This window comes from Mus caroli, unplaced genomic scaffold, assembly GCF_978045245.1.
Source record: "Mus caroli unplaced genomic scaffold, Mus_caroli_1 scaffold_17, whole genome shotgun sequence".
NCBI classification, from domain to species: domain Eukaryota; kingdom Metazoa; phylum Chordata; class Mammalia; order Rodentia; family Muridae; genus Mus; species Mus caroli.
In genome coordinates, this window is record NW_028227272.1 from 13,619,759 (window position 1) to 13,638,457 (window position 18,699).

The 18,699-nt window shown below is 41.2% G+C and overlaps 1 protein-coding gene across 2 annotated transcripts in view; it reads right to left on the minus strand.

Annotated features, from left to right (window-relative positions):
- Positions 1 to 18,699, minus strand: part of LOC110311725 (sperm-associated antigen 6) — a 110,227-nt gene that overhangs the window by 59,007 nt on the left and 32,521 nt on the right. For both annotated transcript variants that reach the window (XM_085832149.1, XM_021185223.3), the window contains exon 3: positions 11,724 to 11,890. In XM_085832149.1, the coding sequence (XP_085688275.1) occupies positions 11,724 to 11,890 (167 nt within the window). The remainder of the gene's footprint in view (positions 1 to 11,723; positions 11,891 to 18,699) is intronic.

An 18,699-nucleotide genomic window follows, 5' to 3' on the forward strand; every position in this document is an offset into this window, starting at 1 on the left:
TCCAGACTGACCAAGGGAATACTGATGTCCCTCGTCTTGGTGATGTCCAGTGCGACAACAACAAAGGGAGAGCAGCGTTGGGAGATACAGAATTGGACGGCTAAATTTGAACAGACCCTTTGAAAATTGAGACTTGCCCCACGCACTTGGACCTGTCCCTGACCTAAGGACTATCTTTTCAACATTTTCCTTCTTTAAAGAATGGGTGGGGGTGGAATTATTTGGAGCTGTTCTTTGCTGTGGATTAGTGTTGCTTCTTTGATTGGTCTGTAAGCTTAAGGCCCAAACTAGGAGAAACATGGTGATTATTTCCCAGGCGTTTGCAGCACTAGAACATGGTGCTTCCCCTGATATATGGTTATCTATGCTTAAGCAATAGGTCGCTGGCCACTCAGCTCTTGCACCCCACGAGGCTAGTCTCATTGCACGGGATAGAGTGAGTGTGCTTCAGCAGCCCAAGAGAGTTGCACGGCTAAGCACTGCAGTAGAAGGGCTCTGTGGCATATATGAGCCTATTCTAGGGAGACATGTCATCTTTCAAGAAGGTTGAGTGTCCAAGTGTCCTTCCCCCAGGAAAAACGACACGGGAGCGGACCAAGACCCCTTTGGGTGATGAGCCTGGGAGGAGGTTTTGTGTAAAGCCCCTATTTTACACACTGGGGATTTGACCTCTATCTCCACTCTCATTAATATGGGTGGCCTATTGCTCTTATATAAAAGAAAAGGGGGAGATGTAAGGAGCCGCCTTCACATTCGCCATTACAAGATGGCGCTGATGGCACTGACACCCGTGTTCTAAGTAGTAAACAAGCAAGCTGCGCATGTGCCGGGGTAGCTTTCCACGCCATGTGCTCTGCCTTTCCCGTGACGACAACTCCGGCTGATGGGCTGCAGCCAATCAGGGAGTGACACGTCCGAGGCGGAGGACAGTCCTCCATAAAAGGGAGGGGGCTCCGCCATATCTCTCTCTCTCTCTGGCTCTCTCTCTGGCTCTCTTCTCCACTGGCTCCTGATGGGGTAAGCAATAAAGTTTGTGCTGCAGAAGATTCCGGTTGCCCTGAGCGTGTTCTTACCAGGGGAACACAAAAGCAGCGCGCAATACTCAGGGATGAAATCAACCAAGTAAAAACAAAAAGAACTATACAAAGAATCAACAAAATCAGAAGCTGGTTCTTTGAGAAAATCAACAAGAAAGATGAAACCTTAGCCAGACTAACCAGAGGGCACAGAGACAGTATCCAAATCAACAAAATCAGAAATGAAAAGGGAGACATAACAACAGAAACTGAGCAAATCCAAAAAAAAAAAAAAAAAAATCACCAGAACCTACTACAAAAGCCTATACTCAACAAAACTGGAAAATCTGGATGAAATGAAAATGTTTCTAGACAAATACCAGGTACCAAAGCTAAATCAGGATCAGATAAATGATCTAAACAGTCCCATAATCCCTAAAGAAATAAAAGTAGTCATTAAAAGTCTCAAAAAAAAAAAAAAAAAACAGCTCAGAAAATTGGATATAGTACTACCTGAGGACCAAGCTATACCACTCCTGAGAATATACCCAGAAGATGTTCCAACATGTAATAAGGACACATGCTCCACTACATTCATAGCAGCCTTATTTATAATAGCCAGAAGCTGGAAAGAACCCAGATGTCCCTCAATAGAGGAATGGATACAGAAAATGTGGTACATTCACACAATGGAGTATACTCAGCTATTAAAAACAATGACTTCATGAAATTCTTAGGCAAATGGATGAAACTAGAAAATATCATCCTGAGTAAGGTAGCCCAATCACAAAAGAACACACATGGTATACACTCACTGATAAGTGGACATTAGCCCAGGAGCTCAGAATACCCAAGCTACAATTTGCAAAACACATGAAAATCAAGAAGAAAGACCAAAGTGTGGATGCTTCCGTCCTTCTTTGAAGGGGGAACAAAAAACCATGGAAGGAGTTACAGAGACAAAGTTTGGAGCAGAGACTGAAGGCATGACCAACCAGAGACTGTCCCACCTGGGGATCCATCCCATGTACAGTCACCAAACCCAGATACTACTGTGAATTCCAACAAGTACTTGCTGTCAGGAGCCTGATACAACTGTCTCCTGAGAGGCTCTGCCAGTGCCTGACAAATACAGAGGTGGAAGCTCTCAGCCAACCATTGGACTGAGCACAAGGTCCCCAGTGGAGGAGCTAGAGAAAAGAAAGCTGAAAGAGCTTGCAGTCCCATAGGTGGAACACTAGTACCCCCTGGTACATATGAACCAACTAGTACCCCCTGAGCTCTCAGGAACTAAAGCACCAACCAAAATGTACACATGGAGGGACCCATGTCTCCAGCCGCATATGTAGCAGAGGATGGCCTTGTTGGATATCAATGGGAGGAGAGGCCCTTGGTCCTGAGAAGGCTCAATGCCCCAGTGTAGAGGAATGCCAGGACAGAGAACTAGAAGTGGGAACGTTAGTGAGCAGGGGAGGAGGGTCGGGATAGGGGGTTTTCAGAGGGGAAACTAGGAAAGGGGATAACATTTGAAATGTAAGTAAAGAACATATCTAATAAAAAAAGAAATCAGGAAACACGACAACATCTGCTGCATGGGTGTACAGCAAAGGGAATACATATTCACTGAGAGTGGGACCATAAACTGGTTCAACAACTATGGAAAACAGTGTGGAGTTTTCACAAAGATTTTAAATGGATCTATCATATGATCTAGCTACACTAGTCTTGGGCATATAACCCTATACTTTATTACAGAGAGGCCTACTAATCCATATTCATTATTGTCCTATTCATAATAACAATAAAATAAAAACAACCTAGATATCATCAAGTGATGAATGAACGATAAATATGTTCATTAATGGGCTGGCAAGATGGCTCAGTGGGTAAGAGCACTGACTGCTCTTCTAAAGGTACTGAGTTCAAATCCCAGCAACCACATGGTGGCTCACAACCACCCGTAATGAGATCTGATGCCCTCTTCTGGTGCATCTGAAGTCAGTTACAGAGTACCTATGTATAACAATATCTTTAAAAAAATGTTCATTAATATACAATGGAATTATTATTTAACTGTTAAATTCAAAGATAAAAGAATGAAGCTAGAAACAATTTTCCTGAGTGAGGCAATCCATGCTCAGAAAGACAAATTTCATATCAAATATCACAAGTTTTTCTTGATTCACAGATTTTAGCTATGAATCTTAAAATATGTAGGTTTCATTTATAATACCCATTGTGGTCAGGATTTTATTATGGGCTTTGGTGGAAGAAGTATAGAATACACTAGTATGAAGGGTTAGGGTTTAAAGGGAATTATCAAACAGAAGAGAGAAAATTGGGGTGAAAGTGGGAAAGAAGAATAAGGGAGGCAGCACAGGAAAGGACAACTAACACTAAAGGCCTTTTGAAAGTCCATATGAAAACTCACTACTGTAGAAGCTTCCTAAAATACACACACACACACACACACACACACACACACACATACACACATACACACATATACATCTACATATACCCATATATTTTTTAGTGTTCTTTTTTTATTGGGTATTTATTTCATTTACATTTTCAATGCTGTCCCAAAAGTCCCACACACACTCCCCCACCTACTCCCCACCCACCCACTCCCACTTCTTGGCCCTGTCGTTCCCCAGTACTGAGGCATATAAAGTTTGCACGACCAATGGGCCTCTCTTTCCACTGATGGCCAACTAGGCCACCTTCTGATTCATAGGCAGCTAGAGACATGAGCTCAGGGGATACTGGTTAGTTCATATTGTTGTTCCACCTATAGGATTGCAGATCCCTTTAGCTCCTTGGGTACTTTATCTAGCTCCTCCATTGGGGGCTCTGTGATCCATCCAATAGCTGAATTTGAATATCCACTTCTGTGTTTGCTAGGCCCTGGCATAGTCTCACAAGAGACAGCTATATCTGGGTCCTTTCAGCAAAATCTTGCTAGTGTATGCAATGGTGTCAGCATTTGGAAGCTGATTATGGGATGGATCCCCGGGTGTGGCAGTCTCTAGATGGTCCATCCTTTAATCTCAGCTCCAAACTTTGTCTCTGTAACTCCTTCCATGGGTGTTTTGTTCCCAATTCTAAGAAGGGGCAAAGTGTCCACTCTTTGGTCTTCGTTCTTCTTGAGTTTCATGCGTTTATCAAATTGTATCTTATATCTTGGGTATCCTAAGTTTCTGGGCTAATATCCACTTATCAGTGAGTACATATTGTGTGAGTTCCTTTGTGATTGGGTTACCTCACTCAGGATGATGCCCTCCAGGTCCATCCATTTGCCTAGGAATTTCATAAATTCATTCTTTTTAATAGCTGAGTAGTACTCCATTGTGTAAATGTACCACATTTTCTGTATCCATTCCTCTGTTGAGGGGCATTTGGGTTCTTTCCAGCTTCTGGCTATTATAAATAAGGCTGCTATGAACATAATAGAGCATGTGTCCTTCTTACCGGTTGGGACATCTTCTGGATATATGCCCAGGAGAGGTATTGCTGGATCCTCTGGTGGTATTATGTCCAATTTTCTGAGGAACCACCAGACTGATTTCCAGAGTGGTTGTACAAGCTTCCAATCCCACCAACAATGGAGGGGTGTTCCTCTTTCTCCACATCCTCGCCAGAATCTGCTGTCACCTGAATTTTTTATCTTAGCCATTCTGACTGGTGTGAGGTGGAATCTCAGGGTTGTTTTGATTTGCATTTCTCTGATGATTAAGGATGTTGAACGTTTTTTCAGGTGCTTCTCTGCCATTCATTATTCCTCAGGTGAGAATTCTTTGTTCAGTTCTGAGCCCCATTTTTTAATGGGGTTATTTGATTTTCTGGAGTCCACCTTCTTGAGTTCTTTACATATATTGGATATTAGTCCCCTATCTGATTAAAGACCTTTTCCCAATCAGTTCGTGGTCTTTTTGTCTTATTGACGGTGTCTTTTGCCTTGCAGAAGCTTTGCAACTTTATGAGGTCCCATTTATTGATTCTCAATCTTACAGCACAAGCCATTGCTATTCTATTCAGGAATTTTTCCCCTGTACCCGTATCTTCAAGGCTTTTCCCTACTTTCTCCTCTATAAATTTCAGTGTCTCTGGTTTTATGTGGAGTTCCTTAATCCACTTAGATTTGACCTTAGTACAAGGAGATAGGAATGGATCAATTCGCATTCTTCTACATGATAACCTCCAGTTGTGCCAGCACCATTTGTTGAAAATGCTGTCTTTTTTCCACTGGATGGTTTTAGCTCCCTTGTCAAAGATCAAGTGACTATAGGTGTGTGGTTTCATCTCTGGGTCTTCAATTCTATTCCATTGGTCTACTTGTCTGTCGCTATACCAGTACCATGTAGTTTTATTCACAATTGCTCTGGAGTACAGCCTTAGGTCAGGCATGGTGATTCCACCAGAGGTTCTTTTATCCTTGAGAAGAGTTTTTGCTATCCTAGGTTTTTTGTTATTCCAGATGAATCTGCCGATTGCCCTTTCTAATTCGTTGAAGAATTGAGTTGGAATCCGGCAAGTCTAGACTTGTCTGCATGTTTGTTATTGAATTGTTCTCGGAATACCAGTAGAATAGTTTAATAATGTCTACATCCTAAGGGTTGGTCTTCACCACCTTGTCCCCACTTACTGGAATATCTCCAGTTCTAAGTCACAGAACCCAGCAAGTAATATCTCTACATGGCCTCTAGCACTTTAAAAAACAACTCTCTCAATAGCCATCTGTAGGCTTTCCTCCTCCCTACCCCCACATTCTCGCACTGCTTGCTCTGCTCCTGGTTCCCTGCCCCTTGATTCTGATGCTGCAGGAAAAGAAGCCATGCCCCTCCCCTTCCCCTCCCCCCACCCCCACTCTCATGCTCTGCCTGGGACTCTTTTTCTGCCAAGTCATTGCAGCATACTTTCACCCCACTCCTTGATACCTTGTTCCCGCTCCTGCAGCTCCAGCCTCAGCTCTGCACATTCTCTCTTGCCCCCTGCCTGCTCAACTCCACTGTCAGTCGTTTGGAGGCATCAGCACAGAGTTCTTTCCCACCACCTGACTGGAATTGCTAGGGGACAGAATGTTACTTCAGATGCTTCCCTTCCCCTTCCCACTGCAAATTCTGACAGGTTGGGCCTAGGGCTTACAGCTGCAAGAAGGGAGCTTAGCCCTGAGGGACCAGCCTGGTGCCACTCCATGCACAACCTAACTTTCTGCAGTGTCGGTCCACAGTTCAGGCACTAGCTCTTGCACCATGCTGCTACATTCCCATAGCCATCTGTCCCTCACCACCACGAGGGACTTTGCTCAGCCACGTGCTTGCAGCCACTACCCGCTGCCAAGCCAAACTGCACACTCTTAATACTGCTCCTCTTAGATTTGACTGAATGTTTGTCTCTGCTATGCTTCTGTTGTTATATGAATTTCCTCCAGGCAGAGCTATAGCTTCAGCACCACCTTAGCTAAGTGCAATCATGTGCTGATTGCCATTTCAACACCATCTTTGTTGGAGACAGTACCAGAATCATCTGCCATTCTTGTTATGGGCAGTTTGCTACATTTGGGAGTACAGTTCGTCAAAGCCACTTAGCAATTAAGATAAGTTTTTCATTCTATCATGCCTTGGTAAATAATGATTTCTAAACAATATAAAGGGATCAACTTCCTTAAATATATGTTTAGCCTTGTTTTTGTTACTGCCATTAAGTTATAGTGTGCTCTACTTGCTAGATACATTCTCGAACAAGTACGTAAACAAACACAGGTTGTCTAGCTCAGATTATGCTTAATAAACCTGCTCTCAATATTGTCAGAAATCTGCTAAATGTAATAATGTTTAAGCTTATGAGAGAGACTCCCAAAGCCTGAGAGATTACCCCCCAAGGTCTCCAAGGAGATAAAGGCACAGTGACAAGCCTGTCTGGACTGTGGTACGATAACCACTGAGAAACACTGCTCCATTGCCTTGCCCACTGCCTACACGTGGGCTTGGCCTACACGGTGGACAAACAGGATACCCAGAGAATTAAATGTCTCATATTGCTGAAGTCAATTCAAGTGGGTCATTTCTCATTTCACACATATTTACTCCACAGAAAAAAAGCTTTTTGTCTTCTGGGCCTGACAGCCAGACTGACTCTGCCCAAGTTGCCATGGAGATCACAGGGACTTGGTAACTGTTTAGGTAGTGAACTACAGCTCAACTTCTGTCATTGTAATTAAGACATGACTCCTAGATTATAATGTATTCTTCCCAGGTTTCTGACTACATTGACAGGTAAGCTAACTGTAGCTTGACAGCTAGAAAACAAATGTAGTTCTTTATACCAAGGTAATCCACCAATTATATTTGCTCATTTGTCAATTTGTTAACTAGTTAAGACTACCAGATTTCGTATCAAAGACAGACAGGTTTGCCTTCTTCATAGGCTTCATGATAAAGGATACACAAGGTCAGATGTAAGCTTTCACAAATGTAACCTTCTGTTACTTCCTCATCTAAACTCAGTTTCCAGTGACTAGATTCTTCATAGTTCCTCTCCTTGATATTGCATTGTCCTAACATTAACCAATAGAGTTCTTATAAATTAGCCTAACCCTAATAAAACATTCCACTATACAATCCACTCTCATAACACAAGTTCAAATTTTAAGTTTCCTTTGATTGTCTTCTAACTATAGACTTAAAGTGTTTCTCATTTTGTATCTACACTATAAGCTATCATGCTCAAATATAAGTTTCCTTTGGTTATCTTTTAACTATGGACTGAAGGTTTTTCTCTTGCTAAAACTATATGATCAACTATAATATTCACAAGGTCAAGGTGTTGAGTTTCCTTTGTCTCTCAAATAGAAACTTAAAATTGTTTCTTATACTAAATTCAGTCCCCTAGACAGAAGGAAAAAACCCTTCTTGTTCCTTCTGCTCCACGAAGCTCTTTGTCTTCCCTAAGCTTATCTTAAAGACTGTTCATGTTGTAAACAAATTTATCTCTTTTATAAACTTATAAGCTACAGGAAACCAACTCAGATCTACTTCTCATGGTTCAAATAGACTCCATCCAGATAAGTATATCTGCCAATCGATAGTCTAAGTTCCCACTTGCTACCTATTCCGGAGGGTGGGATTCCTCTCCTGTACCCTGGGATTGAGACTCTCCTCACCCCCAACCACCAACACCTAAGGGTTTCAAATGTACACCTAAGAAAAAAAATTTTCTCCCAAATGTACTTAACTTTATTCTCTACCTAGTGTGTGTGTGTGTGTGTGTGTAATTCAGCATCTTGTAAAATCCAGACGTTTGCTACATCTAGGACAACTCCAGTCTGCTCTCACAGACAGACCTGCTCCTTCCTTTCTATCCATAGATGGTTCCACAGACTCTGGACAGCAAGGAAACAGCCAACTCTCCGAAGACTGGACAAACATCCCATATCCATTTTCTTAGGTTTCCCAGAAACATGTCACCCTAAAGTCAGCAGGAAGTAGCTAAAGATCACAACAGCCCTATTCCTCCTCCACCATCACCTCTTTCTAATTTTTTCCTTTTCTAATTAAACTAAAATGGGGAAATGTTGGTATTCTTTCTAAGCTCCGCCCCACAGTTACTGGGCAACAACTAGGTATGCCTGACTCCTAGCTGCTTGCCCCCTCCTCACTCTCTTCTCTTGCTCCTCTTTCCTTGCTCTCTTCCCCTCTTCCCCTTCTATCCCCTCTCTCCTCATTCCCCTCCCCCATCTCTCTCCATGTGCTCAAGGCCAGCCTCTACTTCTCTCTCCTCTCTCTCTCTCTGTCTCTCTCTCCCTCCCTCCTTCCCTCCCTCCCTCCCTCCCTCTCTCCCTCTGCCCTTCTCTGTCTCTATTCCCTCAACTTCCCTCCGCATGCCCTAAATAAACTCTATTTTATACTATAGCTGTCATGTGGCTAGTACCTCAGGGGGAAGGGATTCCTCAGGATGAGCCCACAGAGGCACTCCCTTCTCTCACACCATACTGCGCCTCCACCATGAGTATCCCTTGTGAGCCTATGTACTGCAGGCTTTGCATAGAGATCTCTGACCCGGCTGGGTATGAGGGTTCAGGCAAAGGGGAAAGATTAAAAACGGGGGTGGGGGGTGGGGGGGAGTCATCTCCACTGCCTCCACTGCCTTCACTGCTGCAGCTGCTTCTACCTCAGTCTCTGTCAATGCTGCCTCAGTAGCTCCAAGAGGCTGCACCTGTAGTGGCCCTGCACTGAGTCAGGCAGAGCTGAGCCAACAAGAGGCGAACTAGCCAGCTAGGAGTGTGGGGGAGCTTCTGGTGGCATTTCAGGAGAGCAGACCTCTTCCCAAGTGGCAGCTCTTATGACAGAAGCTCTCAGAAGACAGAGTAGTTCTCACACTGTTATTCCTTCTAGATAGGATTCTTTGGGGATGGGTCAGGGTCTGACAGCAGGTACTTCCCATTGGCTTGGTCTGAGAGCTTGGGGATAACTTATCTGCATCTGGGAGGGCTTGGGGTGCTGCTCCTACATGACTGATGGTCACAGACCTCTCTACAGGGGGCTGTGGAGGATTGTAGCTATGTGACAGGAGCCAGGGGCCCAGGAGTGTGGCAAAAAGCCTACCATCCCTTGCAGGGTTATCCCCTGTGGAGTCACTGGGGTTTTAAGCCTGAACTGGACCACAGACCAGGCTGCCCTATCACAGCCCACTGCCTCACAATCCCTGGCTTCTTTTTCTTTTTTATAAAACACAACTATATACATATATATATGCGTGTGTGTGTGTGTATAGTTGTGTTATTATATATTATAATGTTTATTGTATTTATATACATATACAGGAAAAGCAAATTAATAGCAGGAATTATTCCTAAAATGAAATTCTCCTCAGCCTTGTTTAAAGGAGCAAATCCATCGTAGATTTTAATCTATGGCAGAACCATCTCAAGAAGATCACGTGCTAGTTTTAAGCTTCTCCTTGATGGCTCCTGGCACCTAGGTAAGCTGCTGAAGGACACACCCAGGAAAATGAAAGGTTGTGGTTCTTTACAGAAGCATTGGTAAATGACTCTGAAATCTGTAGAGTAAATAAGATTTTTACACAATTATGGGTTTTACTCTAGTAAAACATAAAATTTTCCCTTTTCACAGTAAAGTATATAAATCAATGCTCATGTTCACAATGCCACCATCCCATTTACTCTATCAGAAACTTGAAGATTGAGAGTCAAGCAGTCATTTCCTATCCTGCCCCACTTCTCCTAGCCCCTGAAATCTAGCACCTGTTTTTATCTCTGTGAATTGACACATTCTTCACATCTTTTACAAGTGGGATCACACAGCACGAGCCTGTGTGCCTGGCATCTTTCACTTCACATGTTTTTTTCTTTAAGTGCTTTCTTTTTTTTAAAGATTTGACTGATTTTTTTCTTTTAGTTCTTCATGTATGTGTATGAACACATCATATGCATGTATGTACCTGTGGGTACCTATGGAGGACAGTCAACAAAGCATGTACATCTAGGTGCCTGTAGAGGACAGAGTTATCAGATCCCCTGGAGCTAACATTACAGATGGTTGTGAGCACCTGACATGATGATATGAACCAAGCTTGGGTCCTCTTGTAAGAGGTATGTATGATCTTAACCATTGAGCCGTCTCTTCAGCCATTATCAAAATGGTTTTGATAATCACAAATAACACATTTATTAGTGCTGCGGTCTGTTATGTAGATTCAGTACTTTGTTTATCAAGGTATTTGTTGATAGCTTTGGTCTGCTTCTACTCAGAGACAGCTAAGTAGCACTGTCTGAATATGTGCCACAGCAATTTAGTGCTTGTGACTGTATAATGGGAAGAAGAGCTGTTTGATCAGATCAAATCTTACTCCATCTTACTGCATTTTGCCAAGTTGTCACAGTAATTGTACCATCTTACACACCTACCAACAACACATGATGTCAACATTTCCTCGTCATCACCAACACTCATTTTACTTTTTATTATTTTTCTTACGGCCATCCCAATAGATATGAGATGTCATCTCATTGAGGTTTCGATGTATATTTTTTAATGGCTAACGCTGTTGAGAGCCTTTTTACTACTTGTTGACTGTTTATTGAGTTTCTTTGAGACAATATATATTCAAGCCCTTTGCCCACTTTTCATTAGGCAAGTAGAAATTTAGTCTTAAGGATGTCAAGAAAAATTGATGTCTTACTCAGGTTATAATAAACTAATAGACAATACTTAAATTTTAACTATTATAAAAATGAAACTGGAAACACTGTAGAGAGAAAAATGCCATATCACATGGGGTAGAAAACTTTGGAATGTTTGTCTATTTAGTAAAAAAAAAAATGACTTATTAAACTTTTCATTAAAGGCACTCCAGAAATTATTCCTTCCACTAGTCACCTTCATATAAAAATTGCAGAAAGAATGTGTTTCTTTTACTAGGATCTTTACATTCTTCTCTTCAGCAGAGCCTGTAGCTCTACTCAAAGCTCCCATGGACATACACACTGTTATGCATGAGTCACAAAAGTTCTTTTACATCATCCCCATGTGTTAACAGTGACAGAGAGATGCCGCTATCAAGTTCAAACCAAGTCTAAACCAAATTAATCTAATCATTCCAAGGCCTTCAAACCCATAACTATGCCACAGTTATCATATTTTAATCTAAAACCAAAAATGTAAATTATTTTTTAAAAATTCTTACATTTTGTTCTGCCAATGAATAAACAAGCTGTGGAAGAATGTCACCTTTCACGACTGCTTCTGCTAAGTCATCATTGTAATTGGCCAGTCTCCCCAGAGCCAAAGCTGCAGTCTGTTGAATTGTTGGGACCACATCCAGAAGAAGCGGCCTTAGCAAAGACATTACACCTGAGTTATGAAAAAACAGAAATCAGCAAAATTCTTATTAGGAAACAGAAAATGGAAGCTAGAGAGATTGCTCAGTGGTTAGAGCACTTGCTGCTCCTGTAGGGGACCTGCATTGAGTTGCCAACAACCACATGGCAGCTTACAACTGTCTGTGACTTCAGTTCCAGGGGATCTGACACCCTCTTCTGGCTGCCTCAAAAGCCAGGCATAGACATGATACATACATACATACATACATACATACATACATACATACATACATACAAACAAAACATTTATATACATAAAATAAAGGGTATTTTTAAAACATGTGATTTAGCACTGAAAGAGGAAAAACTGAACTTTTCCTGAACTCTCTTACCCCTCCCATCCAGAGACTGTTCCCGGAGCACTCCTGAACTTTTTACCCCAGAGTCCGACCCCTCCCAAATGAAAACTGTTCCAGGAACATTTTTTAGATAAGGGTCTCCTGGAACAAACCTAGTCCTACCCCTCCTAACTGAGGACTGTTCCAAGAACATTTTTGAGATAGGGGCCTCCTGGTACTACCCCAGAATATTCCAATAGATCAAGTACATTGCCAAGATATAGGACACGACCCCTTTGGTTACGTAAAGTCCCTTGGAATAACCCTTGGCAGAACCCCTTTAGTGACGTAAATTTGTACTTTCCCTGCCCTGCTCCCCCCTTGCCCTTCTCCTATAAAAGCCTGTGAAAAATTTGGGCCGGTTGTCGATTCTCCTCTGCACCATGCTGGGTGTATGAGTTTTGACCCCAGAGCCTCTGGTTTATGTGCTTTTTATGTGCTTTCTTGTCGTTGCTGTATTAAATCTTACTCTCTACATCTTAAGTTCGGTCTCAGTGTCTTCTTGGGTGCGCGGCTGTCCCGAGGCTTGAGGGAGTGTCTCCCTTTTGGGAGTCTTAGAGTCTTTCAGCACATACACACAAGAAATAAGAGTAAAAAAAAAAAATCAGCAAAAACAAACAACTGAAAGCCAGACACTACAGTGTAAACCTGTAATCTCAGTGTTTGGGATGCTAAAGGGGAGTAATCAATCACAAGGTCAAAGTTAGCCTGGGTTGCAAAAGGAGACCCTGCTGAATATAGAGATATGTAACTGGTATCAAATTGGGCAAGAAACAAAATCCTGAAACTCTTTAAAATATATTAATGAACTCATGACCCTCCTGCTGCCACATCATCAGCATTTCCTGCTAGCATGTGCCACAGTGGTGGTTTGCATGGGAACATCCCCAAAGGCTCATGTACTTGAGCACTTAGTTCCCAGTTGATGGCACTGTTTGGAGTGGTTTAGGAGGTTTGGCCTTATTTAAGGAAGTATATCACTAGAGTAGGTTTAAAGAGGAGAGGGGAAAAAAACAAAACAAAACCAAAAAAAAAAACCTCCACCTCTTCCAGTTCTTTCTCTTTGCTTCTTGGTTGTAGATCAAGATGTGAGCTCCAGTTACAAACAGTCATCATGCTGGCTGCTTGCTGTCCTACTGCTCACCATAACAGACTCCTGGAACCACAACCCAAAAACATCTCTTCATCCTGTAAGTTGTCTTATGGTATTTAACACAACATTTGATACAACCATCATAACTGAATGTCTGCCACTTGCCTTCCTTCATTCCTTCCAGAATTCCTCTACAAATAGACCCTCCAGCTTCATGCTAACCCTATCTATTTCTACCAAGATACCTTCCCCCTTCCCATATCAATAAACAGGAAGCCTAGGCTCCCACCACCAACTCTACCCACTCCTTCCAACTACATTCATCCCTGCTTTGTAAACTCTGCTCCTCCTCCACACAGAAGCAGTAGGCTTGCTTTACAAACTTCACCCATTCTATTTACTCAAAGACTACTCCTCTACAGCAAGGGGCACAAAACCAACACAAGATACTCCAACAACCCCACCCCTGCCTGAGAACCATGCCTCCCATACCTGACTTCCTGTACCCCTTCCAAAGCCCTGCTTAAAGAAGGACCACCAGAATCACATTGTGAAATCTATCCATTCCAGCTGAGCACCAGTATCCTTTCATCTGTAGGCAGAGAACCTAGACTCCCACCACCAATCCCTCCAATACCATATTTGTATATTTGTTATGGGACTTAGGCATTTGAAATTAGGTCATTGGTACTGCTTACAGGTACACAAATCTTACCTCTGCTTTGTTGAGCAGGTGTTTCATACTCTGTTTCCAACTTTCAAGGTGGCTGACCAACTGTATAAGGTTTAGGATTGGGTCTTTTGGCAATTCAGAGTTGATGATTTGCTGAGGACCACCCCTCTTCAGGAAGGGTCACTAGACCCACAATGGTAACCCCAACCATTTCCCTATCTCTACAACCTGACTGGGGACCACTGTCCCCCGTCTGCCTGATAGTTCTCTCCTACATCTCTCCTCTTCTGATAGAAACCTAGGCTCACATTACCAATTCCACAAGCAACAGCTGTCCTGATCACCTCTCTTCAGATTCCATAAGACTAGCTGTGAAAATCATCTTACTTTACAGAAGGGATGCTCCTGAGCTTAGAAACCTTACTTGTCTCAAGATAGCAGAGAATACTTTAAGTTACCCATTCAAGCATTCAACACGGAATTGCTGAAACACTAAGTCCTAAGCCCCATTCAGTTGGTCAACTACCTTAAAAGTTGGAAACTGAAACACCTTCTCAATAAAGCAGAGGCAAGATTTCCATGCCAATAAATACTACCAATGACCTAACTCCAAATGCCTAGGTCCCATAAAAATACACAAATATGAATAACCAAAACAATAAGTCTCAACAAAAAAAATTAGAACTCCCATAGTAAAGTCCTCAAGAAAGATGACTTGGATGATGTACAAGACAACAAATTCAAAATAGCAGTGATAAACATGATGAAGGAACTTGAAAAATATATGAATAAGTGATGCAATAAAGAACATAGGGTGGTAGTGATGCATATCTTTAATCCAAGCATTCTGGAGGCAGAAACAGGAATATCTGAGTTTGAGGCCATCCTGTCTGCAGAGTAACAAGCCAGGGCTACCTAGAGAAACTGTCTTAAAACAAACTAACAGACAAAAAAAAAAAAAAAAAAACACAAACAGTTGAATGTATAACTAAACCAACTCAAAATTAAAAATAGAATTAAATTAAGAGAATCTTAAGAAAAATCCAAATAAAATAAAATGTGAAGTTAAAAATTCATAAAGTCAAATTTAAAAAATTCAGAGGAAAGTATCACCAATAGATTGGATCAAGTGCAAGAAAGAATATCAGGGATTGATGATAAGGAAGAAGAATTGGATCACTCAGTCAATGAAAATGTTAAATCAAAAAAGAACCAAGAACAGAACATGCAGGAAATTTGGGACACTGCAAAAGACCAAATCTACAAACAAGAAGAGGAGGTCCAAGTCAAAGCACAGAAAATATTTTCAACAAAATCATAAAAGAAAACTTTCCTAATCTAAGAGATGTCCAAGAGACATAAAAAACACCAAAGAGATGGGACCAAAGAAGAAATATCCAACATCATATAGTAGTCAAAATAATAAATTCACAGAACAAAGAAAGGATATTGAAGGCTGCCAGAGAGAAAGATCAAGTCATATATAAAGGTAGGCTTATCAGAATAAAAAGCCAATTTTTCAACAGAGATTACAATGAAAGCCAGAAGAGACTGGATCAGTGTTATAAATGTTATAAAAGAGCAAAGATGCCAGGCTAGAGTACTATACCAAGCAAAACCATTAGTCATAACTGATGGGAAATAAAATTTTTCCATGATAAAAACAGACTTAAGGAATTTATACCCACTAAGCTAATTTTTCAGAGGATACTAAAAGAAATACTTGGGTTTAAAGATGAAATTAAACACACCGAAGAAGGTACAAAGAGCACTGAATAAAAAAAAAAGCATAATAAAATACCCCAAAAACAAAAGTACAGAAATTAATACACATTATTCAATAATAATTTTTAATATTCATGGTCTCAATACTCCAAAGAAGAGACAGAGACAAACAGATTGGATCTGAAAACAGAACCTATCTTTTTTCTGCATCCAAGAAACACACTTCATAATCAATGTTAGATATGACCCTTAGGGCAAAAGATGGAAAAAGTCCAAGAAAATGAAACTAGGAAACAAGAAAGCATAGATATTCTAATATCTAATAAAATAATCTTCAAATGCAAACAAATCAAAAGATATAAGGAAGGACACTTTACACTCATTAAAAGAAAAACCTACTACCTATGCACCAAACACAGGAGCACCCAATTTCATAAAGAAAACACTATTAGTTTTTTTTCCTATTTTTTTATTAGGTATTTTCTTCATTTACATTTCAAATGCTATCCTGAAAGTCCCCCCCTGGATCTCCCCCACCCACCCCCACTTCTTGGACCTGGTGTTCCCCTGTACTGGGGCATATAAAATTTGCAAGACCAAGGGGCCTCTCTTCCCAATGATGGCCAACTAGGCCATCTTCTGCTACATATGAAGCTAGAGACAAGAGCTCTGGGGGTACTGGTTAGTTCATATTGTTGTTCCACCTATAGGATTGCAGACCCCTTTAGCTCCTTCAGTACTTTCTCTAGCTCCTCCATTGGGGGCCCTGTGTTCCATCCAATGGCTGACTGTGAGCATCCACTTCTGTGTTTGCCAGGTACCAGCATAGCCTCACAAGAAATAGCTATATCTGGGTCCTTTCAGCAATATCTTGCTGGCGATGCAATGGTGTCTACGTTTGGAGGCTGATTATGGGATGGATCCCCGGGTGTGGCAGTCTCTAGATGGTCCATCCTTTAATCTCAGTTCCAAACTTTGTCTCTGTAACTCCTTCCATGGGTGTTTTGTTCCCAATTCTAAGAAGGGGCAAAGTGTCCACACTTTGGTGGCACTTTGCCCCTTTGCCACACTTTGGTGACAGTGAGTACATATCATGTGAGTTCTTTTGTGATTGGGTTACCTCACTCAGGATGATGCCCTCCAGATCCATCCGTTTGCCAGGAATTTCATAAATTCATTCTTTTTAATAGCTGAGTAGTACTCCATTGTGTAAATGTACCACATTTTCTGTATCCATTCCTCTGTTGAGGGACATCTGGGTTCTTTCCAGCTTCTGGCTATTATATATAAGGCTGCTATGAACATAATGGAGCATGTGTCCTTATTACCAGTTGGAACATCTTCTGGATATATGCCCAGGAGAGGTTTTGTGGGATCCTCTGGTAGTACTATGTCCAATTTTCTGAGGAACCACCAGACTGATTTCCAGAGTGGTTGTACAAGCTTGCAATCCCACCAACAATGAAGGAGTGTTGCTCTTTCTCCACATCCTCGCCAGCATCTGCTGTCACCTGAATTTTTGATCTTAGCCATTCTGACTGGTGTGAGGTGGAATCTCAGGGTTGTTTTGATTTGCATTTCCCTGATGATTAAGGATGTTGAACATTTTTTCAGGTGCTTCTCAGCCATTTGGTATTCCTCAGGTGAGAATTCTTTGTTTAGCTCTGAGCCCCATTTTTTAATGGGGTTATTGATTTTCTGGAGTCCACCTTCTTGAGTTCTTTACAATATTGGATATTAGTCCCCTATCTGATTTAGGATTGGTAAAGATCCTTTTCCAATCTGTTGGTGGCCTTTTTGTCTTATTGACGGTGTCTTTTGCCTTACAGAAGCTCTGCAATTTTATGAGGTCCCATTTGTTGATTCTCGATCTTACAGAACAAGCCATTGCTGTTCTATTCAGGAATTTTTCCCCTGTACCCATATCTTTGAGGCTTTTCCCCACTTTCTCCTCTATAAGTCTCAGTGTCTCTGGTTTTATGTGGAGTTCTTTAATCCACCTAGACTTGACCTTAGTACAAGGAGATAAGAATGGATCAATTTGCATTCTTCTACATGATAACCTCCAGTTGTGCCAGCACCATTTGTTGAAAATGCTGTCTTTTTTCCACTAGATGGTTTTTGCTCCCTTGACAAAGATCAAGTGACCATAGATGTGTGGGTTCATTTCTGGGTCTTCAATTCTAAGGAAACACTATTAGTTTTAAAACCACAGATCAACCCTAACACAGTGATTCAAATACCCTGCTATCAACAATACATAGGTCATTTGGGGGAAAAAAAAACTAAAGTAACTTTGGAGTTAAATGACATCATAAATCTAATAGAACCAACTGGCATCTACAGAAACCAAATGTTAAAGAATGCATGGTCTTCTCAGCAGCCAATAGAACTTTATTCAAAATAGACTACATACTAGGAGAAAAAGAAAGTCTCAACAAATATAGAAAAATTGAAATATCATCCATGGATTAAAGCTTAGTGTCAACAACAATAGAAATAACAGAAAGTTAATGACATACTACTGAATGAAAACTGGGTCAAGAAAGAAAGCAAAAGGAAAAAATTTTAATTCATAGAATTAAATCAAAATAAAAATATAACACACCAAAATCTGTGGGACTCAAACCAGTCTTCAGAAAAAATATTCAATACTGAGTGACTAAATAAAAGCCTCAAATTAATAACAATAATATACCTGAAGGCCTTAGATAAATAAGAACAATCAACACTGTAAAAAAGCAGATGAAAAAAGATAATCAAAATCAGAGTTGAAATTATTGAAATAGAAATGAAAAAATACAAAGAATCAATGACACAAGTAGTTAATGCTTTGAAAAAATTAACAAGAGCTGGGCGTGGTAGCACACGCCTTTAATCCCAGCACTCGGGAGGCAGAGGCAGGGGGATTTCTGAGTTCAAGGCCAGCCTGGTCTACAAAGTGAGTTCCA